Here is a 25,230-nt window from a genome sequence, read left to right as displayed (position 1 = left end):
ACCTGGGTTGGGCTAAGACTTAATGCATCTTTCTGAATATGAGTTACCCTCCTCACCATAGCTCTGTCTCTCTCACAACAGTTCCCTTCACGTGGAAGAGGCACTTTCTTCCAGCTGGTCACTTGCTCACTCTGTAACCCAGGGTGCAGGGATACCCCCAGCTTGCCTCTGCTGAGAGGCAGCCAACCCCAGTGGGAGAGATTCAACAGCATCCTAGACCCTCTGGCCCTCAGCTCCCATTCATGTCCTTGGAAAAGCACCTTTCCCTATTAATTCCCTTGGCTCTGTGCTCTGAAGTAGCTAGCCAGAAAGATTTTTCAGGTAAGAAAAACCCCACAACTCTGTCACTTGTCCCACTTCAGGGACCACTGCCAGCTGTCAGGTTGAAGACTTCTCAGTGGCCTTGAGGGAAGGGCAGGTATCCCTCCCGTCCTCTGTAGGCTGGGGAAGGGGCCCCTCAGAACTCCACTAACTCTCTCTAAACATATTCACGGTGATCGTCTCTTTTCGTCTCCAATAACCCAACCCTTCCTAGCCTCTACGCAGTGAGTGCCTCAAGGACTAAAAGACTGGTTTTTGAAATTTCATTAACCGATGAGTATTTGGTCTCGGGTCTTTGTGATGCCCTATCTACTGTGCTTTCGTATCGCAGTAAAAAACTTGCAATTTAATATCTTGTTAAAAATGCTGCTTTAGGGGCCCCTGGGTGGCTCAGTGGGTTAAAGCCTCTGTCTTCAGCTCAGGTCATGATCCCAGGGTCCTGGGATCGAGCCCCGCATGGTTTCTCTGCTCAGGGGGAGCCTGCTTCCTCCTCTCCCTCTGCCTGCCTTTCTGCTTGCTTGTGATCTCTGCCTGCCAAATAAAAAATAAAATCTTTAAAAAAAATTTAATAAAAAAAAATGCTGCTCTCTGAAGAAGATATACAGGTGGAAAATCAGCGTATGAAAAGATGCTCTACATCATAAGTCATCAAGGAAATGCAAATTAAAAGAACGAGATACTACTACACACCTCTGAGAATGGCCATAGTGCAGGCCACAATGGCCACAAGGATGTGGAGCGACAGAAGCCCCATTCACTGCTGGTGGGAAAGCAAGATGGCGCAGCCAACTGGGAAGACAATTTGGAGGTTTCTTATAAAACTAAACATACTCTTACCATCTGATCCCAAATCACACTCCATGGTATTTACCCAAAGGAGTCGAAAACTTACGTCTACACAAAACCTGCATGTGAATGTTTAGTTTATAGCAGCTTTATTCATAATTGCCAAAACTTGGAAGCAGCTAAGATGTCCTGCAGCAGCTGAATGGCTAAATAAATTGTGGCACGAACAGACAATGGGGTATTATTAGCACTAAAAAGCCATGAGCCATCACCCATGAAAAGACACGCAGAAACCTTAAATGCATATGACTAAAAGAAAGAACCCAGTCGAAAAAGCCTGCATACCCTAGGATTCCAACTACTCCGCATCTTGGAAAGGACAACAGTGGGCAGACAGCAAAGAAGTCAGCAATCCCAAGAGTCAGGGGGGGGGGGGGCATGAGTATGTGGAGCACGGAGGATTGTTAGGGCAGTGAAACCAATCTGCAGGATACTGTAATTGTGGATATATGTCATTATGCATTTGCAAACCCAAAGAATGTACAACACTGAGAGTGAATCTTAGTGTAAACCATGGACTCTGGGAGGTACTGATGTGTCAGTGTAGGTTCATCAACTGTAACAACTGTACCCTCTGGTGGGGAATTCTGATAATGAGGGAGGCTCCGCGTGGGGTCGGGAGGGGTGGGGAGGATTAAGGTGGGTAGGCAGGAGGGCAATGGAAAATCTCTGGACCTCCCTCTCAGGTTTGCTGGGAACCTGAAACTGCTCCAAAAAATAAAATCAATGTCAGAAGAGAACAAAAGAAAACAAAAATGTTACTCCTTCGTCAAGTAACTAGGAATGTTTGGTTGAATGTTCTCAAAAGTACCTTCCTTGTTCTGTTATCTGTAAGAAACAAGACAGTGAATATTCTGGCTAAGGAAGTAGCCAGTTTTTAGAAATTACCCTTAATCCTCCCTACATTCCTTGTCCTTCTAAGATTATCCACATCCAGAATTAATCATATTTTGGCCTTTGATTCTGCCAAGCCACACTGTGAAACTCCTGACCCCCAAATTCCTCCAGTATTGTACAATACTGGCAATGGGGTGGAAAGCATAGCGTGGAGGAACTGGGCCCCCTGTCATATAGGTGAGTTTTCTGGCTTTCTGAGCTATTCTGATGTGATCTTTATTCCTTCTACTTGCCTCTGAGATAAGACGCATTTATTCAGCCATTTTCATGACTCTTTGAGAATCTGATAAAAATTACGGCTCCTTTACCCATATCTGTATATAATTTGAAGTTTCTGTGGGCTATCTGAAAGTCATTCATAAATTCCCTCGGCTCCCTGCACGTAAACAGTGCTTAATATCACTCATGACCCCACACCATACCCTTTATCCTACCACAAAAAAATGTTTTGTCATTTCTAGGGAGCCAAAATGAGAAAACAGTTTATCCCCGTGAGCCAATCTGTTTTGTTTTTTTCTTTTTTTTTTGTCATTTTCACCAAATGTTTATGGAACAGCCACGGCCTGCGGTGCATTAAGGCAAAAGTGTGGCTTGCGTCAGACTTCGGGTGTCATTCTCTAAGAAACACGCTTCTTGGCCAACCTTATGCACGCTAATGATTTCAACTACAGGATGACCCCAAGACTCTCGAAACCAGATTTCTTCTCGAGCTTCAGACTCTAATGTCCACTAGGCACCTCCATTTGGGCATCCCACAGACACCCCCACAAGTCTGGAGCACACTGTTGTGTCTCCAAATTTTGGCCCTCTTGCTTCATTTCCTCTGACGGGAGAATGACACCCCCATTCAACCAGTCTTCTACATCAGAAATGCTGGAGACCCCTGGACTCATTTTTTATTCTGACATCCAGTCCATTGTCAAAATTCTGCCAACGGGAAGCCCTAAGTGGCTCTTGAATCCACTCCCCTCTACAACCTCTGTTCTGGTTGCTGCTGATTACGTAACATTGGTGTGATGTAAGTTTTTCTTGAACTCTGATTCTCCCCTATAAAGGCAGAGGATCCAAACTTCTTTGTTCTCTGGCGAGAGATCTGGAAGATACAGCCAAGGATGAGCTGATGCTGGAGGACAAGGCTGGGAATGCAGCCTGTTAGGGAGGACCATGGCCACTGAAATGTTATTTTTGTGACAAAGCACTTTGGGTCCCAGCTTTTGAAAGAAGGATTTTTATTCAGCCTTCATTAAACCCTTTAACTTTTAACATAGCCAAGGAAACACCTTACTGATAGAAGGGTTTGTCCCTCAGAATTTGTCCTCAAGGAATTATCTCAGAATGTTGCTTTATCCAAGTGCTAGATAAAATAAAGGCTGTGAAAGAAGCATTAATCACAGCTCCTTCCCGTTAACAAACTAAACCAGATTATTCGAGAATTTCATTCTCACTTCAAAATACTTTTTAAATGGTAGATGGCAATATCACTTAATAGTAAAATGGGAAACTCTATTAGATGCTATGAATTGTCAGGAAACCAAAACTCTTCATTTCTAGTGTTGGCTAGAAATAGACACTGCCAAAAGATGGATTTGCCTACTCGATACTGAGCAGACTTATTCACCAACTGTATTTGGGCACATATGGTTTGGTTGTAATAACAACCGGGAATAATTTGTATCTAGCACTCACTATATACCAACCAAAATATTAGCATTTGATACAAAATATGTCATCATCATGGAAGCCTATGATACACTTATTAAAACACCTCCATGCTATAGTTGAAGACACCAAGGTTTAGAGAACAATTTATCAGAGACGGCACACTCTTGGCCCTGAGCCAACAACACCCAACATAGGGTTTCTTTGAGCATAGCTCTGTATTGTGGAGGAACGACAAGAAAAGGAGGCATAAAAATTGTAAGTTTGATATAGTCCACGTCCTAGCAAAGGTTGGGGGAAGCAAGGAGAGAAAAATGGCAGTATACAAGAGCTAACTCAGTGCTAGATTACACAGTAGACCTCAATATTCTATGACTAAGGTCAATGTGTAAGTAATTAAAGAAGATTGGGTTAGATGAGGTAACATCTTGAACACAACTTTTAAAATTTTTTCATTTAATCTCCTATTATAAATAGATAAAATAGTCTAACACACCACCTGAGAAGATAAACTTCTGTGTGTTAGTAACAAAAAAGAGAATGTAATGATCACAGCAATTAACGGCATGAGTTACTGGCCCCAATCTATAACCTACAGAGAGTAACACCAGCTCTACAAAGTGTACTCTGACAATACATAATCCTACCAGGTTTGGAATAAGAAAGAAAGGGTCATCACCTTTCTCCACTACCACGTAGAAGAGCAATCACACCAGAGATGCACAAAGACAGTTCCCATTTTGATTCTAAACAAGAAAAAGGAAAGTAAAATATAATTCCACTCATTTGAAAAGAATGTCTTGGGCTTCTCCAGAAGAGGTTTATTGGTTCATTACAGAAACGAGTTCTTCTGCCTCCCATGAAGGAAGCATCATTTACTCACACTAATGGCCCATAAAATCCATTCTGTTGAAGCATATTTCACTGCCTTAGTCAAGCCTTTGCTTTGAGTAGCCAGAAAGTCAATATTTTCAATCCCCAACTCCACCTAGCATTAAAAGCATTCAGGGAGTCACAGTTCTGTGGTTCCACGGAAGAATCCAAACTGAGCCCCTCCACACACACTCGGGTTATCTCGGGTTATTCAGTCGATGTAGGACAAACCCAGGTGTATAAAATGTTCCGCTCTCGTTTACTAGGGTTTTATGTCCATACCCACTTCAATGACAACAAGTAAAAGCTGAAGGCCAAGCAATAGCTAAATTAAATCCCCACATCATCTCTCCTAACACTCAAATTAACTATGCCAAATAAACCAACACATTAAGCATCAAATCCCCTCTACTGCACGTTAGCTCTGTGGTAGAAACGACTCCCCCCAAGTCCATTCTCCTCTTCTTCTCCCCCCACTCCCCGGGATAATTTAAGCTGAATACACCCCACCAAGCCACAGGCCACCTTCCCTGACTTCACCTGCCGAGGGGGCTGGAGCCATGGATTTGGAGCAAGAGGATGGGAACAAAAGTGACGTCAAGCATGCCCGGGTCATTGTCAACCAATTAAGAAAGCCACTCGCCCCGGTATTCTTTCTGTTCCTCTTCAAAACTGGAACACAGAGACTCATGATGCCTTGGGAATGCTGAGCCAAAGATGGAAGGAACCATATCCAGGAATGATTTACAGAAAAGTGCCCCATGTGCAATGTGGACCACTCACCTCCTGGATGTTTTAGGAAGAGTTGTTTATATTCTTCCATTTGCTATATTTTTGTCATCTCTTGTTAAAGCAGCTTAGTTACCCATTAATAACTCTATGAACTCTACTGGTTAGTGCCATTTACTCCTAATCAAATCCTCTGCAACAACACTGCCCAGTGGGACTTTCTCCGTGATGGTGATGTTCCGTATCTTCACTACCCAATATGGTAGCCACATATGGAGACTGAGCCCTTGCCATATGGCTATTGTGCCTGGGGAATTGAATTTTTTAATTTGATTAAATTGTAGTTCATTTAACTTTTAAAAGCTGCTGTAAGTAGCTAGTCGCTACTTACTACTCAGTTGGACAAGGCAGTGTCTGGAACAAGTAAACTTACGAACGCACAGTTAAAGAGAACCATTATCCTCACAGGAAGACCTCATTTTGAAAGCTTAGAGTTTTTGCTAGAATGTCACAGAATAAGAGAAGGCCTCAAACCACAGTTTTCTCAAAGTAGAAACAGACTCTGGGCTGAGATTAAGGAGGGAGTGTTAAGGGTTGTTCCTTCCTTTTAAAGCTGACACGAGTTTACATTTCAATATGGACACCTGGGGTTCCTTTACACCATCATGTTTGTCTTCCATACAGCTAAACTCAGCAGACTGTCTTTGTTGAAGAGCAAAGTACAAAGCCTAACTAGTAATTTATTGCTTTTATTCCATTATTCAGAGACCTGGGACAGTAAAACTTAATTTAGGGATATTTAGAATACCTTCTCACCGATTTGGGCACTGGCTTTGTAAAGCTCCGCTTTAGAGAGGCTGGGTTTGTGTGTGGATCGTAAAACACAAAACTCTAGGAAAATACTTGTCTTATAAAGGAGACAAAATGCCATCTGAAATATCCATCTGAAACATGTAACTGAGGCTCTGATACAGTTATGAGAAACAAATAAAGCAAACCAGGCAGACTGCCCAGAGACAACAGTCAAATGTAAACTCTGCAGAGACAGAGAGACAGGAGGAAGAGAGAGGGCGAGGAGAGCCGGGTGAGGGGAGGGGTAGCAGGGCGCGAGCGCGAGCGCGAGGGGCTGTGGGTGAGAGAAGACAGGTCATCTAGAGCAGGACAAAAAAAAAAAAAAAAAAAACAGTAATGAAGGAACAAATCAAACAGAAAGTCTGGCCCAAAGTCTTAAATATATTCACAAAAAGTCCTCACTTAGGCACTCCTGTGGGGATTTACACAGACACCTGGAAAACGCGCACGGCTTTTGCCCCAAAGGGCCTGATCAGTAATTTTAACAAATGGACACCCCAGCCTCCATTGTTGGATGAATTTTACCAGCAAGGAAAACAGCAAGTTCTAATTATGATTAAAAGCTGCAGATGAATTTGAATCTTTGCTCAGCATAAAGACATTTATCATTGTTTAAAAATCTAACCCACCCAAACAGGAAGCAACAGCACGCAGAGGGCAATGTCACCTCTCAGCCCACAAGCACGGGCCAAGAGAGGAGGCTCATTCTTTGAGGGAAATCCGGGCATTTCTTTAGCCTCCTTTCTGCAATAAGATAGGAGCATCACACTTAGTTTCTTGTAGGACTTGGAGCCACAAAACTTAAGTGTCGCAACAGTTCTGAGTCAAAAAATATCATCCAGGGGCACCTGGGTGGCTCAGTGGGTTAAAGCCTCTGCCTACGGCTCAGGTCATGATCCCAGGGTCCTGGGATCGAGCCCCACATCGGGCTCTCTGCTCCGCAGGGAGCCTGCTTCCTCCTCTCTCTCCCTCTCTGCCTGCCTCTCTGCCTACTTGTGATTTCTCTCTCTGTGTCAAATAGACAAAATCTTTAAAAAAAAAAAAAAATCATCCAAGGAAGAGTAGGCTCTGCGTGCTCAGAATAAACAGCTAAAAATTTTCTTTCTCAAAGTCCAAGTGTCTACATTACCTAGATATAAAGTGTAGAATAATGGACTAAGGGTTGAATTAGGAGACGCAGCTTCTAATTCCAACTCTGCCTTAAGTCAACTAAAGAAGAATAACAGCACCCCCAACTCCCTGATGCTAAGCTCCGCCACCTTACTGTCCATTTCACCTTCCTCTGAGAATCAATATCACCTTCCAGCCCCTGCAGCAGATCACACCGTAATTTTGTGAAACTTGCCAGTCATGCATTTTGAGATCAAGGTACCAGTGACGTCACTGCATCTCAGAGTTGTCGAGATGTGAATCATCATAGATGAACAAGCAGAATTTGCTGTGCCAGCCACTATGCCTTCGTATCTACTAAATGAATCCATTCCCTGACAACTCTTGGGAGGGAAAAACTGCCACTGACTCCATTTTCCAGGTGCACAAACTGAGGCACAGAGAGGCTAGATAACTTGCATAAGATCACAGAACTGATAACTGGAGAATCAGTTTGAAACCCACAACATCTAAGACTGTTGTGTTATTAGTCACCATGCTGGCTGTTGTACCTCATACGGAGCTTTGCCTGAGTCCGTTGGTCCACAAAGGACAGCACTGGACATCACTAGAGTTCCATCCAACTTTAAAACATAGAATTCTTTGACATAAGGGAGAGAGGATCATATCCCTTTGTAGAATGGACACCCTACTATTAAAGAAACAAATGATACTTTACTTTAAACTGTATTTCTTAAATTCCTTACAGAAGGATATTGTATTTCTCTCCATTTATGGGAAAAACATACTGCCAGGACAAAACTGGGGTATTTTTGTTCTTGCTTAAATAACAGTAATTTTAGATAAAGCAGAGAGTACCCATTAGGAAACCTGCTTCTGTACTACCTTCTACCTAATTCAGCTACTTTTTTCAATTTATGTGCTCTGGGACACTGGGGGACAAACTAAAATCATAGCAAATAAATGTGCCAGAATCTGGTGCAAAGCCTATGGTTTGATCCTGTAACCACTGAAATAGGAACAATAAGTTTCCGTACATACACACACATGTGGACACAATTTGCAAATGTGGATAGTATTTTACATTGAATCGAGGACTCCAGAAACAGTGGGATTTTCCCCACCAATTTTAAAACATTAAAAAGTCTATATTTGTATGAAATGGCATGAAAACCTACAAATAAGCATGTCATTCCCTTTGAATACTAGATCTGTTTCTCAACACTGCAAACCCGTTCTTTCTCCACTTTTTAGTAATGTCTAGAATTGCCATCAGACTCTTTTGAGGTCCCTGATGCAACGAGAACTCAAAAATGAAAACTTCTCCAAAAAATAACCCATGTTTTAACGTTCCTGCATCAAGTGCACTCTGAAGGGATTGTCCAAAAGAGGGAGAAATAGAGCATAACTTAAAGTCGCTCCTGTGACAACTTCTTTCAGCTAGAGACAGGAATTTCCTGTTTTAAAAATGAATTCCAAAAACAACTTTTTCCCCCCAATTTTCTACATTTCTGGCAGAATTTGCTCAAAGCCAAGCCACTCATTTATTGGGCCAAATCAGGAGAATTTAGAAAGTGTGAAGTTTCATTTGAGGTAGATGCTGACTTGGCTACCTTAAAAACAAGGCTCTGGTGAGGTCACCTGTCTTACAAGCAGCAGGGTCCAGATTCTAACTCAGGCTCTTTGGCTCCGAAGCTGTCTGATCAGCACCATGCCCCACCCACTCCCACTCCCTCCCTTATAGTTCTGGCTTGCTCTCTAGACTCTTGTGTTAGTCCACAGAGGACAAGCGAATGTTTTATTCATCACTATATATCATGGGCAAGCCAAGATAGGTTTTGACACACAGGAGGAAATTAATAAATATCGACGGGCTGAATGAATTAAAAAACGAATGAAATACTTTGATCAGTCCCTGAGAAATTCTCTCAGATCCTGGATGGTGATGACCAAGGAGAAATGAAAGGCCAGATTAACCATCCTGGCCTGAAAAGCCAACTCAATGCTAATGCAGGTCAATCAGAACGTGAAAGTATGTGAAGTCATGTGGCCTGAAACCACCCTAACCAGAAGGCAGGGTCCTTCTAGAGCCTTCCATCTCCCTCATCCCCTCAGCCTATTAGTCACCAGGTCCCGTTCATTCTATCTTCTTTTTATCACTGGAACCCACATCATCCTCTTCAGTCATTTTACCCCTGCCATAATCCAGATTTTTACCCGCTCTCGTTTAGTTGTTCTTCCCAGCTCCCACCACGCGTTACAGTTAGTGTCTCGATGGGCCTCCATGAAGAGCACCACTTTCTCCCACCCGGGTCTAAAGCAAATTAAATTAATAATAAGTTTTCTTAAAAGGAGAGGCAGACAGAGAGAAAAACGGCACCTTTATTTCTGGGAACTCTAGTTCAGAGGTTGTGGTTTTAGGTCTATAGCCAGGCGGCTAATAACGTTGAACCTAAGTGCTGGCAAGCATGAGACCAAAGCCGGTCTACTCGTGGAATTCTGTTCAAAGAGCTTCCCCCAGAGAAGCTGCCCCCCCCCCCAAGGGCAGCTCCTTCTTCTTAAGAGGAAAACAGGATGGAGCTCAGAAGCTGACTTCACTTCTCCCAAATTTACCAACCGGGTAAATTCTCCAAGCCAGAAGTTATATTAATGACACCCTCTTCACAAGGAAATAACACAAGTAGTGGAGAAGAGTAATCCATAGGTTTTTTTTCAGCGATTTCTATAAATCTGTCCAAGGCTGCCATCGCTAAACATTTACCACTGGCTTCCTCCTGCTAGCCACCTTCGTCAGGCTTTCACGGCCATATAAACCTGCCTACCTGTCCAGGTGTGAGGCTCAACTCAGATCACATTCTCCTCGCCTGTAGCTCATCCACTGGTTCCTGCCTCTTTGTCTGACTTTCTGTTGTTCTACATACCTCCCTCTTAGCCAAACCTGGCAAGCCATTCCTCATCTTTCTAGACTCCATTCAAGGTCCCCTCAGATGAGAAGTGGATAGTTCCCGCTGAGGGTCACCACGGACTGGTTTGTGTCTTCCATCCCATGCTTTAGCTTGGCCATGCCTGGCTCCTCCAGCACTTTGTTATATGCAATTCACTACACTGTAGACCCCTTAGGTGAAGATCAAGTTCTTATACTTTTTAATCTCCCATTACCTAGTACAGGTCCAGCGATATCTACAAATACTTCTTGAATTTGAGAGATGAGAGCAGCTAAATGCAAAGTAGGACATTAAAAAAATCCATACAAACAAAATGTCACAGTGGTTCAGAGGGAAGAAAGAGTAAATCCAGTTGGGAACACCTGACCTGTTTCCTTGCAGCAAGGGGTTAAATTTTATAACCAAAGATGTGTCAGAGAAAATTTCATTGATGGACAGTCACTAGGGAAGAGCGGTCCCAGAAGAAAAGGACCAGCATGACAAAAGACACAAATCTTGGAAAACAAAGTCTGAGGTATGAATTACACATAGACGAGAAAGCCTGAGAGAAAGCAGAACATACATAAGGCCTTGAACACCAAATAAAATAAAATTTGACATAATTTACAGACAATAGGAGTCAAAGAATAATTTCAGGTAGAGTGGCTGGTGAATTATGCCAAGGAAAGTATATAAAATCTGAATCCTTATAGTAGCAATAATAATAAACTAATAATTTGCTTTTCAATTACTTCCAAATTTCTCAGGATCATAGTGACTCTGAGCTCATAATAGTTTGATAATCTCCACGGAACATTATTTGAGCATAATAAAATGACTAATAAACTATTTAGGGTGATCATGAGACTACATATTAATTTGTAGTCATTTTTCATTTTGCTTATGACTGTTGCAACCCACGGCTGCATGTTTCATCTGTCTAATGAATGTGTACTTGCCACTGGTCTATCATGTAATAAGTCTTGCCAATTTCCCAATTCTCTTAATAGCCAGTTAACACGAAATGCTGATTTCAGGCAAAAACAACTGTGACCATCTGTTTCTACCACACTATTTCTTCTTCTTCTTCACTACTCTACTACCAAACGCGGTGAGCTTCAGCCATCACTCCTCAAAGAATAGTGGACGATCAGCAAAATAATGCCACAAAGGAATTATTGAGATGTCTGACTTCAGGGCCAGAGCTGAACACATGGATCAGACAGATGAATGGTCTCTAGACCCATCTGCAACCCATTCGGAGTTACAACAGCAGAACGACTCAGAACAAGTTCCAAAATGGCTCTTCAAAAATAGCACCAACACAACCAGAGAGGTGTATAAGCTTGTTTGTTCTCTTCTGCCAACTGGCTATGTTCTATTGGTGAAGTCACTTTAGGGTATGCGGTTTGCTTTCCTAATCTATACAGTGAAAGGATGAGACTGGTCCCCAGGCAGAAAACTGGTGCAGGTCTCTTAGCTTTCGGCTGAAGGCTCCCCTAGAAGGACCGCCGGGATTCCCAGGCAGCTGGTTCTCCCGGCAGTGCCATCCTGCCCTTGACGACTGCCAGAATAGAATCCCATTCCAACTGCTCCATTTTTCTTATGCTGAGTCCCCTGGCAAACAGTGTCTGTGATGAGTTTAGGGGCAGTTTCTCGGGAATTACCCTCGGGATCATGCTTGGGAAAGGCAAAGGAGAACGCAGATTGGACGGACAGATGTTGGTCTGTGATGCAGCTACACCAGTCTCGGTCAAGTCCAGGGACCTCGGACCCCGGAGGGCCTTCCTGAATTGTCCCAGATGGCATCCCTGCCTCGGTTAGTCATGCAATGAGGACTGCTCCTTTGCCTTAGGTGAGAATAATTTCTAGAGAGGCCCTGGGCTATGAGTCATCTGTGCCAAGGACCTGTGAGCTGAAGGTCTGAGAGGGTCCTCCTTGAAGAGGCCACAGGACAGGAAGGTCAAGCAGAAAGGACATCCACCTCGAATTGTCTTAAGGCCAGAAGAACAGGGTGTGGAGCACGATGAGGAGGGAAGAAAGGGATTAAAAGGAAACAGCTTGGACTAAGAAAATCAATGTCAGGGTCCTAAAACCTTGCTATCTGCATGACTTTGGCAAAGCGGTTTCATGTCTTCGTGCCGCTATCTCTTTGTAAGGATCACGACGGTCACTGCCACCGCTATAGTAGCCACGACCGTATTCCATACTTCATTCTTGGTCAACATCCAAAGCCCTTTGGTGACCTTACAAACATCCCTCAGGAAAAAAGAACCCACCCAAACCAAAAATCTCCAGTAGCTGAAATTCATCTTCCGTAACTGCGCAGAGATGATCGGTAGCAGCGGCAAACTGAAATCTACACACCACAGTGGACACACAGCAATCCCAAGATCAAATGAGATTTGCAGGCAACAGCCTGGGGATTCCAGCATTAGACTGAATACAATTACTCAGTTAGCTGTATCTTTATTACCCACGCTCCCCCTTGTGAGGCAATTTTCCTTATTGCAAGTAAAGCAACCCCAACCCAAGCATTTAAAAATGATCCTTTTCCTGTTTTTATTAGCCTGTATCAAAGAAATGACTATTTGAAGCACAACCAAGGGGAGGGAATTGGCTTTTTATTGCTTAGTTCATGTTGTTACGGCTTTAGAAGTGGAGAAAGACTCCCCAAGGAGACACTGTATCTCAAAACAAGCTCACAGGATAATCAACAGGAGAGGTCTTTCAAGAGAGATGGAAGATAGAGAAAATAATTAAAATATAATTAAATAAGCAGAGTGGATATAAAATAGAATGTGGAGAGTAAGATGTTCAGGACAGAAATGTCATGTCTTGAAAGTCACTTTCATACTAGGCTACACAATATACACTGTCCAAATGGGGCAACACAAATCCTTCCAACCAACGGAGTAGCTATTGATCTTGAAAATAAAAAATAAAATTTAAAAAAAAAAAGACAAAAATGAGGATATGAATGTTGCCTATGAAGGTTATATGTTGGACTGTTTGCTTCCTCTTTGGCTTGATTCTTCTGGTGACCTTTTGTTGGAAGCCACTCCTCTAACACATCCAAATAGTAAAGAAACAAATTTAATTTTAATTATGTTTGTTAAATTCCTTACAGGATATGTATTTCTTTCCACTTAGAGAAAAAAACGGGTGTGAAGAGGAATAGATCTGGCTAAATTTATAGAAAAGAATTATTTAAATATGGATTCAAGTACATGTACATATCCATACATCACACACACCTCAGTAATTTTTTTTTCTCAAATTGATTATTATTTTACTTCTGATTTTACTTCATGGGGGATGCCAGAAGCAGAAGCTCTAGAAACTATTCCAATCACAACAGATACACATAATGAATTTTACATTTTGTATAATAAAGGAGAAAAAGAGACACAAAATAGAGACACATCTACTCAGCATGAAGTAGATCAATGTAAGATTTTTTAAAGAGTCACAGCCCTATGAGCGCTCAATCCAGAGAACCCAGAGCCAAAGGAATGGTTTATTAGTTGAAAGGTCAAATTTTAAAAATGCTTTCTAGGTTAATAATTTGCTTCAATTGTCATGTAAAATCAATTTCCAATCAGGTTAAGCAAATACTATCAAACAACATACTCTTCATAAATACTGAAATATACTGAAGAAAAATATACTCCTCAGTACTGTTCAACTCAATACTAATCATTGAAAAATAGTGAAGACGATGATACTGTAAGACAGTGAGCTTGAAAAGTCTTCAACAATTATCTTCAACAACACTAAAAAATACCCATCTCATCACTCCTTAAATACACAAGTTCAACTACTTTCATCCATAAGAAGATGGAACTCCATTGTCAAAAATAAAGGGCCAAGTTCGACTATCCTCAGAAGAAAGCACGTGTCTGGAAAAACTTTTTTTTTTTTTTTTTTAAGAGTTAAAATGTCTAAGAAATATTTGCTGAAAATGTGATAGAGTTTTCATAAGCTTTTCTTAGATCCCTCAAAGACCATGGCTAAAGATTCATGCTCGTTTCATTATTTAACAAGAAAATGTATTGAAAATCTACTGTATGAGCAGGTTACAGTCACATCAGGGTAAGCCCATGCAGGGTGAACAATGAAAACATACAAAAGAACAGGAACTAGGAAAAAACTGCGATTCAACTAGAAGACAGTGATCAGAAAGTAAAGCAATTAAAAACTAAATGAACAAGGTGAATTTCTATCACAATGATGGAACCTCCTTGAGTCACTATTCGCTCCTCCTAAAAGACCTGCCCCAGGCCCTCAGCACATCCAAAGGCCTCTGGGAAATATGGTTATTTGACAGCAAAGAACAAAGAAGATGGAAGGGAATCAGGAAACCCCAGTTTCCGAGGTGATTCTCTGATCTCCCAGGCAGCAATACAACTTTCTCCAAAGCATCCCCTGCAGAGGTTTTCGGAGGAAGTAAATGCCCCTCAAAGCCCCAGCTGAGTTTTATCAACTAGCAAGTGCTCTCTAACCGATACTGTCATCTCATCACGAACATGTATCCAATAGCTCACTCTGCATTCTCATTATGATCGTCTTGTCACCAGGAGGCTGTACCCGCAGTCACCGTGGCTGGAGAGGACCACTAGGGAGCTAGGCTTCTCTGCTGCCAAAGGGATTAAAGGATGATGCTTACAGATCCCCGTTTTCATCCTGGGGTGCAAGCAATTTAAAATAGTATCAAGAACGTCTATGATAACCCTCCAGCATGATTCTATTGCTTCCTGTAGCACTTAAGAGAGAGTGACTGGAGCGCCTGGGTGGCTCAGTGGGTTAAGCCGCTGCCTTCGGCTCAGGTCATGATCCCAGGGTCCTGGGATCGAGCCCCACATCGGGCTCTCTGCTCAGCAGGGAGCCTGCTTCCTCCTCTCTCTCTCTGCCTGCCTCTCTGCCTGCTTGTGATCTCTCTCTGTCAAATAAATAAAATCTTTAAAAAAAAAAAAAAAAAAAAAAAAAAGAGAGAGTGACTGTATCATGAAAAGTGTACTAAATTTAGAATCAAGGTGTCCGCGGCTGATCTTCATTGTAAAATCAAGGCAACTCACTCTGCCAAGGCCTCCGTCTCCTCACCTATAAACGGGGGATAATGGCAGACACCTCTCCCATAGTCCCCGTGATGATAAATAAGATTAATGTCTGAAATGCTTCATAGCTTCCAAAGCAATTTCACAGATATACTTATGGAGAAGTCTCCCAGAAACTGGCAAAAGAGAAGGGCAAATTCTCCAATACTTATTGGAGTAATTCCCTGTATGAACAGCAGTTTCAAATCCATGGTTTTGAAAGCAGAGGAAATATAAGCTACAGTGCATAAACTACTGAGGAGGAAAGAACATGTGGGTGCCTGTCCTAGTCCTGCTTTCGTGTGTGCGCAGGGGTGAGGCGATCCCAGGACAAAGACGAAAGAAAAGGACTCAGGGCTCTGGAGAATCTGGAGGAGAGCATTTTGGTTCTACTTTATGCTCCGCAGACTCTAAACAGTATGCTAATTAGTTCACATGCCCACGTTATTAGAGACCCTAGTTTGCCCCCTAGTTAGCCGGCCAGGTTGTCAGCGGTTGTCAGCAGACTGCCGCCTCGTGAGCTGGGAATCTGGCCGCAGGGGAGCCAGGTAAAAGGAATTGAGAGTTTCCTTCAAAAACATCTTTCATTGTCCATCTCCTAGTCTGTCCAACTGTCACTGTCTGTTTTTAGGGGATGCTTCCTGGCCACTGCAATTCTCTAAGGTACACAAAGAAACAAAGACTGGAAAACTTTTGGCTGCACCTGGGAAGTCCAGGGAGGAAGAGTTCATGGGCATGCTGGAAGGGCACGGACTCCAGGGCCACCAAGAGACTGAAGGCATCACTGGGCCACTCACCAGCTGTGAGCCCTGGGCTTTCCTGTTCACAGCTGTAAAATGGGCTCCTCATCACCCACCTGTCTGGCTGCCATGAGCTACAAGAACGAGTATGTGTAAAGTGCTCAGAGGGGGGAGGCGCACCTAGTGAGTGCTCAGCAATTATTATTTATTAGATGACCAAAAATACAATAAACTTAGCAGTACTCATATCTATGAGTAATCATTATTGTTCCACGAACCAAAACATTTTTAAGAAAACAGAGTTGAGAGGACCATTAGCCCTGTTCTTTACATTAGGAGGCAATCAGTGCCCTAAATCCCATTCTCTCTGAATTTGTTGTTTTCCCTCTCCTTGTACTTGGGTTCCTTTCTCTCCTTCATGCTCAGTCTCCCACCTGCTCCTCCTTCCTGGGCTCTGAGCTACTTCTGACTGTTGGAACGTGTCAGACCTGGCCTTCGTCTTGGACTTAACTTAGATGCTAACACGATTTGACCCAAGTAATCAACTGGGCCAGCAGGTTCCACGGCACATAGAAGTAGCCTTTTCCTGACTTCTTCACCTTGCCAAGAAGTGCGTTACTTGTAGCCAGAAGGTCAATCCACAAGGACAAGAAAAATTCCTGAAATTTTTCTCTAGAAATTTTGATTCACTTTCCATGGGTACATCTGCTTGAAAAATGCTGCAAAGGAATTTACCGCAGAAAGGGTAGCAAACAAAAAATGTTTTAATAACATTTCTACACATTGCTCAAGGCTTCTAACGTTACAATTATGAGTTCATGCAGTGTTAACAACTGTTTTTCATTTTGTTACTGGTTTCAAATTTAAATAGGAATTGATAGAATGAGCACATCTAATGCACGGCCTAATAGAGATTTACGGCTCCAGAAACAGTCTAGTTCTTCAACCATGGAACGGGGAAACTGTTGACCATGTGTTTATGTTTCATTACCGAGGAAAATGCAGAGATGGTTAACGATTATTTATGTCAGAAGTTTTACAGTTGCCTGTCTTTGGGCTACGAGCTAGCACATTTTAAGAGCTTCTATCCCAAGGTTTCCATTCTCCTCTCTGCTGCGGTGAGCACACCGGGGAGGGACCCAGGCTGGGCAGACACTCCTGCCCTTCCTCTGAATCATGCCGAGGTCCTCACTCACAGAACCCACAGGAATCGCTCGCTTCCCAGGAGATAAACCACATGGGAAACAGAACCTGAGGATTTTCGGGAACGCCTAGGGAAAGTCTCTTAACAAAACATTTAGCTTCTCCCAAGGATCTAAGCTACTGCTCATCCAACACACCTGTTTGTTGCTGTTGTTTTCAAAACATCCTTTAGATGTTTTGGGAAGCACAGACGCTGTTCAGAGCTGTCATTATTTAGAGAGTAACTCTATTCTTGGTCACACTTCCCCTCACCACTTACATCCACACTGGAGAACTAGGGTCTTCCTGTGAATTAGGACTTCTCCTCACCCTGTTCTAGAAGGATCTGTCTCCCCTGCCTCGCTTCTCAGTTACTGAACTTCCTTAGGGCAAATCTATTCTATCTGGAGATTTAACGCAAAGAGTAAGTGGGAGAAGAGATCTGAATTTCTTTAACTAGAACCAAACAACTAAACAAACAAAACCAGCTACATTCTAGAAAAGTTCAGCTGATAGAGACTCCAACACTGGACAGAAGACCTGCTGTTCACTCTCACTCGCAGTAAACATGGTGTGGAACAAAAGTGTATCAGAGCTTCCTAGCAGATGGCTCTCTTTGTGTGGTTCTAGTCAATTTGCAGATTCTGATCAAATACCACTAATCAATAATACCAGTTAAAAGTCTTGTATTCAAGGTTAAAACACCTATTCAAGGCATTCAGCATCAACACAATTAAGGGGCTCGCTTCAAGTTCAGCAGATCTGCATGTTTCAGGGTCATAATAAAAGTGACAGTAGATGCTAGAGTCAGTGGCCTTCACGACACTGGAAATAAGGACAAGCATTTATCGAACCCAATTTTCGGTGCTGGCGTTTATGTTCAGAGGGCAGGAAAATAAACAAAATCAATAGATCTTCCTCTTTTTTTAAAAGATTTATTTATCTGAGAGAGAGCAGGAGCAGGAGGAACAAAAGGGAGAGGCAGAGAGAGAGAGAGAGAGAACCTCAAGCAGACTCACTGCTGAGCATGAAGCTCAAGACTAGGCTGGATCCCAGGACCCCGAGATCATGACCTGAGCTGAAATCAAGAATCAGACCCTTAACTGACTGAGCCTCCCAGACGTCCCAGACTTTTCCAGTTAATACCTAAATAAATCAAATAGACAAAAGTACATACATACAACAGACAGATACCAAGGGAGAAAAAGAGAATTAATTCCCCCAGGCAAGGTGGGGGAATATCTTTTAACACTGAAAATGACAGAGCATATTGGTGGGGGAGGGGAGGAGTGGGAGTGCAACGTAGTAAAATGAGTTAGGTGTGGAACCAAATAATAACCCTTCATCAAAGATAACTTCACATGACAGAATTTAAAAAAAAATTATTTTTTTATTAACATAGAATGTATTATTAGCCCCAGGGGTACAGGTCTGTGAATCGCCAGGTTTACACATGTCACAGCACTCACCAGAGCACGTACCCTCCCCAACGTCCATAACCCAACCACCCCCCTCCACCCCCAGCAACCCTGTTTGTTTTGTGAGATTAAGAGTCTCCTATGGTTTGTCTTCCTCCCAATCCCATCTTGTGAAAGAATATTTGCTAGGGAGCTTGGTGTGGGGTCCTAAACTATACCCCTTACTCAGTGCAGAAATCTCCAGCATACCATCATTTACTGTGATCACATCCTTCCCATATCTGAGGACTCATAGGCTCACTGGAAAGCCTATCCCAGATGTGGTCAGAACCCTCAATGAGGGTCTTCCTCAGATGCAGCCAAATCAACTGTCTAGTAACTTACACACATTGGTCTCTGCTTAGCACTTTGCAATTTAATTTTCACCACGGCAGAGCTTCAAATACTATTTTTAATAGATTAAGTCTCTCAACTTCATTTATCCCCTTCTTCATTATTCAGGGAACATAATCATTCTAGATTTTATTCAAGATTATGTCATATATTCTAATACATCCCTAACACCACCTTAAAATGCATGATATCTAGAATGTCCCACCAGTTAAACAGCCAAGAGAAGTTTATCTAGGCAGCTTCTAGATAAAGTCTAAGGGCTAAATTATTATTAACTACTCAAAATCAACCCAGAATTCATTTTAGTGTGACTTGATCCCAAGGGAAAAGAAAAGTTCCCTCTCTTTGCTTTCCCATTTTAAACATGCAAAAGATACCCCAAATCTCTAAGAATATCTTCTTATTGTCAGAAGAAAGATGGTCTCATTAGCTGCATTAATGTTTCGATTTGAACAAATAGTGCAATCAGTATGTTTACCTTCTGATTTTCATCAAAATGAAATTATTAGCTGGAGGCAAAAAATGAAGACCTACTTCTATCTTAGAACTATGGAGATCTTTGGAGCGATGTCTGCATACCCAGTGAGGCAGGCAATATTCCATGGTCACAGCAAGAGGAGAAGGTCCTAGGCTTCCTCCACCCACCCAAAAGCAATCACAAAATATCTGATGTAATTAGATAAAAACATTCACAAAGACCCTAGGCAAAAAAGAAAAAAAATAATAAAACAAAACATGTGCGGTGACCAAAACTGACTCTGTTCCACAGTGGCTATGGTTAGAAGACTAGTGATGTGACACTCGCATGAAATAAGGACTTAGGCTCCCCAGCGGAGAGTAGTTCACTTGGTATAACATAGCGGTTCCAAATGACAGGCGACATGCTACCTCATCCTCAAGGATCAGTCTTCCACTTCCTTTAAGTCCTGCTCTAAATGCCAGGTTTTCAACAGGGCCAATGGAAATATTCTAACTAAAATTGCAGCAGCCTATTCTTCCCAATTCCCAATCATCTGATGATTTTTTTTTTATTCAGACATTAGCCCCTTAGAATGTATCACATGGTTTATTGAATTACTGTGTGTGTTTTTGCACATTTGTTAATTGTACCACTTTCCCTCCATCCCAACACACACACACACACACACACACACGCACATGCAGAAAAGATTGACAAGCAACAGGATCTTAATCTGTCCACTGATGCATCCCCACTGTCCAGAAGAGTTCCTGACACAGAGTAACAAATAAGAAGTCAGTGTACATTAGTTGAAGAAGTAAATACTCTGGGCTTAGACACACTTGGCCCTGAGTCCCAATTCCACCTGTCCTAGCTGTAGGACCAGGAGAAAGGCTCATTCCCCCCGCAGCTGTGTTTCCCTACTGGTAAAAGGAGGATCTCAGGAGGGCCTGCCTTTAGAACTGTCGTGAGGATAGCATGAGTCAGTGTATGTCAATGGCTTAGAATAATGCTTGGACACAGTAAGCTTTTGATAAACATTAGCCGCCATTATTATTATTATTCCAAGATATGTTTCCCAAGGTGGTGACGGAGGAGTGATGATTTAGTGTTCTGGCAACTGGCTCTCCTCGCATCCGACAGCACAGATCTGACATGGTGAGGGGCCCCGGGCAGTTAACAGAGCAGCAGAACCACCAAGGGTCAAACCCCATCACTATGGCCTCATCAGCTCCAATCCAACAACACCCAGGAATTTGCAAAGGAGTTGTTAACTGTGTATTACTGCCCCCCCCCCACTCCTGCTGGAGTAGAGTAAACATAACAATGTAACCACTGAGTAAGTGAGGGGGAGGCTCAGACACCTTAAAAGGCAGGGAAAGCAGCCTGCCTCTTCCTACTTGAATGAGATTTTTTTATTTGGCTTAACTGGAATCAAAGCTAATGGTTATAATGGCTTTGCTGCACTCCCCAACTCGTTCTCCAGGTTTCTACATACAGGCTGAAAGTTATACCTGATGGAAGATAAAGAGAAAAACATAGACCTCCTATAAAGGGATTTACCAGAACGTACTAATCATTTAGATACTCATTTATGTTTCTAGAAATCTAAAGATTGGGAATGCTATAGTAACTTTTTCCTGGGGCAAAATCCAAGCATGTGTAGGGGCTCAGACTACAAATTAAACCACTAACCTGAATAGTCACTAAGTATTTGGGAAAACAAAACACTTTGGAAACACCCATTATTTACCCATACCTAGAATTTAAGGGGAAAAAAAGCAGGGATTTCAAGACTGGTTCAATTAGGAGAGGAATGGGGAGAAAGTGAGGAGGAGAGAGAGGAGGGAAAAGGACACGACAAATGGGGGAGGGGCTCTTATGGATTTCGTGGCAATAACAGTCTTAACTTCCCTATTTATTGTAACGGACCTTCCAAGGCTCCGCTCTGTTAAGTGGTCCATTAAGGCCTTAGAAGAGCTAAATAAAATGAATGTCTGTGTGCTCAAGAATGAGCTCTTGCTAGAGAATGTCAATAAAGAATTCCTCTCTTCTCTCTAGAGCAGAAAGACTTCAGGGGCTTCTTGATTTCAGGAGAATTGAGCAAGGTTACAGTAGCTAAATCAAAGCTGGACTCAAAACTTACAGACATCCAAATTAATGGTCTCTACTCAACACAAGAACGTCCCCAAATTTCTAGGAAGAACCTAAGATTCTGCATTGTTAACAAGCTCCAAGGCGACGCCGATGTTGCTGGTCCTTCGGCTACACAGAATAGGAATCCTCTGCCCTTGCTGTACCTGCCATGGGAAGCCTCAGGAAGAGTTTTTGTTGTTTTAATGAAAAAGGAGTTTTCAAGGAGCAAGAGAAGGTAAAATTCCATATGAAATACTCAAGTTTTAAACATTCCTCTAGTTCGACACCATTTGTAAAATTAAGGTGGTTTGCCTTTACACAGTGGAGTCAACTCTAAAATATACTTAAAGATCAGACCGTCAAAGTCTACACAAACCCCTAGCTTTTAGAGTTGAGTGGCCTCTCAGTGCATTCGGTGGATATGCATCTACTAATATTATCCTTCTTTTAGTACAACTGAGGTATGGTTGAAAATAAATCTTTGAAATAAATCTTAATTTCAAACCATGCCTAAATTGTACTAAATCTAAAACGGTCTTCTTCTCAGTCTTCTTAATAGAGATACTATGTCGAAGGGTTGATTTCACATTCTTTGAAATATGACATTTTAGATAAGAAAGATAGCATGGACACATTGAATTCCAACAGGATTACCTGCATATATTTGACTATCCAGTAACACTCTGTAAGGAAGCTGACCCTTGAGCAAACTAGGTTTGAACTGTGTAGGTTCACTTACATGCAAGTTTTTAAATAAATACAATATAGAATTGTAAGCGTATTTTCCTTAGGATTTTAATAACATTTTCTTTTCTCTAGCTTACTTTATTGCAAGTACAGCATAGGACACATACAAAATACACCTGAATCAACTGTGCTATCGGTAAGGCTTCTGGCCAATGGTTGGGGGGCATCAAAAGTTACACTAAGTTTCAACTGCACAGGAGCAATGAAACACCACACTGTTCAAAGGTCAACTGTAAATATGTTATGACCCTATTTAGAAGGCCAATGTAACTAGAGTAGGGGGGAGGGAGAAAAGTTTTTTTTTTTTTTTAAAGTTCATGTCACTTCTACTTCTGTATTTTTTCCTTGCTGATCACAGAGGACTCTCCAAGCATTTGATGAGAGTTGAACGCTAAGCACAATGTTTCCCTCCAGCCGAACCTCAGTTACCACCCAAAGCTTCCTATTGGTTCCCTTGAATCAGCTGAGCCCAAGAGGTTTTCCCTATAAAAAGTTCCACAGTGTATCTAAATCTGATCCCAGTAAAATTTCACTTCAGCTGAAGTGAAAATGCAGAGGTAGCATTTACGGATAACAGCTGGAGATCATTAGTTCTCTGTCTCTCTTTTTCTCTCCCAAGGGTTGAAAACTCTGCTGTTCAGACAGGAAGTCGTCATACACCACACACTGTACAATACCAGAACGCTGGGATAGAAGAACAAGTTGCAGAAGATTAGGAGGAGTGTTGGAGGGGTTTTATTCAGGAACGCAGAGCCCTGACTCCATTTACCTCTTGGGGCCTCCCTGCCCCCCACCCTGACCGTATTCAAGTATCACAATATATGCATACCTACAACTGACAGACACACATTTGACTCCCTGCAAGCTTTTTAATATTCAGAGTAAAAGGCTTAATCTTTCAGTTTTCCACAAATTTTTAAAACATTGAGAAATTCTGGGGAGTGTCCAAGATTCCGCAATAATCTTTGTGGGCATATTTCCACATGCCCTATCTAAAAAGACAACCATTTAACTTTTTTTTAACAATGAAATTGTTAAAAAAAAAAAAAAAGAACTCTCCTATGAAACTGCCCAGAATAAGGAGTATATATGGAATTCAAAACATAGTGATCTGGAAAGAAACGATTTAAACCAAAGGTTCTTGGGGATATGGTTTCCTAGGGTCGGCTGCTGTGATCTCATCAAGCTGCTGAGAACGAACACACACACAAACGCAGGGAGAGAGACATCCAAGTTCGGTGGCCACACCTCAAAGTTCTGAACAGGACGACAGGAGTTTCCCTAAGGCCACACGCTGAATAGCCATTCTGCATTCCTACCAGTCTGCAGGCGCTGGACCCCGTTTGTAACCGCCTGTCCCCTGGGGGCGGGCTTATAAAAGCAACCCGGTCTCTTCCACTCCCCTCCAGTCAAGTTCACGAAAGACAAACCTTCCTAACTTTTGAACCGCGGAAAGAGCCCTTGCAGGACGCAAATCCGGGGCAGGCTGCTAATCAGCTGGGTTACAATACTACGGTTTTATGCAAAGAGGAGGAGGAGCGAAGGAGAAGCCAACCCACACATCCATCATCCTTTTAGGAGTAGGTGGAGTTTAAAGTTCCCCCAACTTCCAAGTTCCCACTTGACAGGCAATATTTCTGTGCAATTTCCAGCCCCACGTAACAGATGGTCCTTTGCCCGTCTTGAGCCCCGAGAGAGTCCCAGACAAAGCCCTGGGCCACTCCTCGCCTCGCGAGGCTCTTAGGTGGTGTTTCACGAAGCTGTCAGCTCAGGGGCACTGAGCAGAGAATAGAAACTTAACTTCTTCTTCCAGAAGTCGTTCCTGCTACAGGAGAGTCCAGGGGACTGGAGCACAAAGGCCTGGGAAAGTTTTCGCAGCGTTATTTTTCAAAAACGTCTTCCGCCATCTGCCAAACCATCATCCTAAACCCCAGATGCTTAAGGAAGGAAAGTTGAGGCACATGTGCTCAGAAATACGGCAGAAATGCAACTTAGAGCCGTCCCAAGGACAACCTGGGAACTTGCTTAATGAGACCCCCACGGTGGGAAAGCATCCTCGGGGCGCCTCGACACTCAGTGCCACAGGGGAGGGTGACGGCCCGGACGCGGTGCCAAACGGGGGTGCGCCACGGTAGCCTGCGAGAACCTTCCTTCCCAGACGAGAGGGCGAGGGGGAGGGGAGGGGGGCGCGATCCGGGAGTCTGAGGACGGGCGGCCCACTCACCCTCACTGCCGTACTGTTTGCCATTGTTCGCGCCCATCCTGCCGCCGTCATGCCCGCCGTCTCCCCGGACACTCCATAGCTGGGGCGCACCGCCTGCGCGCTCCACCAGAGGAAAGCCCGCCCGACGGGACCGTTAGCTGCGCATACCCCACGCTCCGGGGCCGGGCTCCGACCGGGGACGGCCCCTGCACTCCGCTGGGAGGGGGGCGCTCGGTCCCCGCCTGGCACCCCCGGGGGCTCCGGGTGGGGCCGGGGGCAGCCGCCGCTCTTAGAATCCGCGTTCGGGGCCGGCGGGCGCAGCGCGGCGCAGAGCCCGCGCCCCGGGGCCGCCCAGAGGCTCGCCGCGCCGCCGCCGCCGGGTCCCCATCCGCCCGCCCGGATCCCTCGGCGGTGGGGCTGAGCCGCGCGGGCGGCCGGGGCTCCCCCGCTCGGCCGCCTCCTCTCGGCGCCCCTGCGCGCCCGCGGCTTCCCCGGGGAGGGCGCGGCGGCCACTTGTTGCGGGTGCCCCGAGCGAGCAGAGACTCGCGGCCCGGCGCAGCTCGCCCGCGGGCCGGACTTTTGTTAGCGCCAGGCGCCTCCTCTCGCCGCCCAGCGTCAATCACAGCTGGAGCCCGGGGGGAGGA

General features: G+C 43.6%; 1 protein-coding gene across 1 annotated transcript in view; it reads right to left on the bottom strand.

The window, feature by feature from the left end:
• Positions 1-24,945, bottom strand: part of FBXL7 (F-box and leucine rich repeat protein 7) — a 368,747-nt gene extending 343,802 nt beyond the window's left edge. Inside the window, exon 1 of the mRNA XM_059416927.1 lies at positions 24,608-24,945. Within this exon, the coding sequence (XP_059272910.1) occupies positions 24,608-24,644 (37 nt within the window). The 5' untranslated portion in view covers positions 24,645-24,945. The remainder of the gene's footprint in view (positions 1-24,607) is intronic.
• Positions 24,946-25,230: the final 285 nt, after the last annotated feature.

The sequence above is a fragment of the Mustela nigripes genome, chromosome 12 (assembly GCF_022355385.1).
Source record: "Mustela nigripes isolate SB6536 chromosome 12, MUSNIG.SB6536, whole genome shotgun sequence".
Taxonomy (NCBI): Eukaryota; Metazoa; Chordata; class Mammalia; order Carnivora; family Mustelidae; genus Mustela; species Mustela nigripes.
This window is presented reverse-complemented; position numbering and strand designations above follow the sequence as displayed.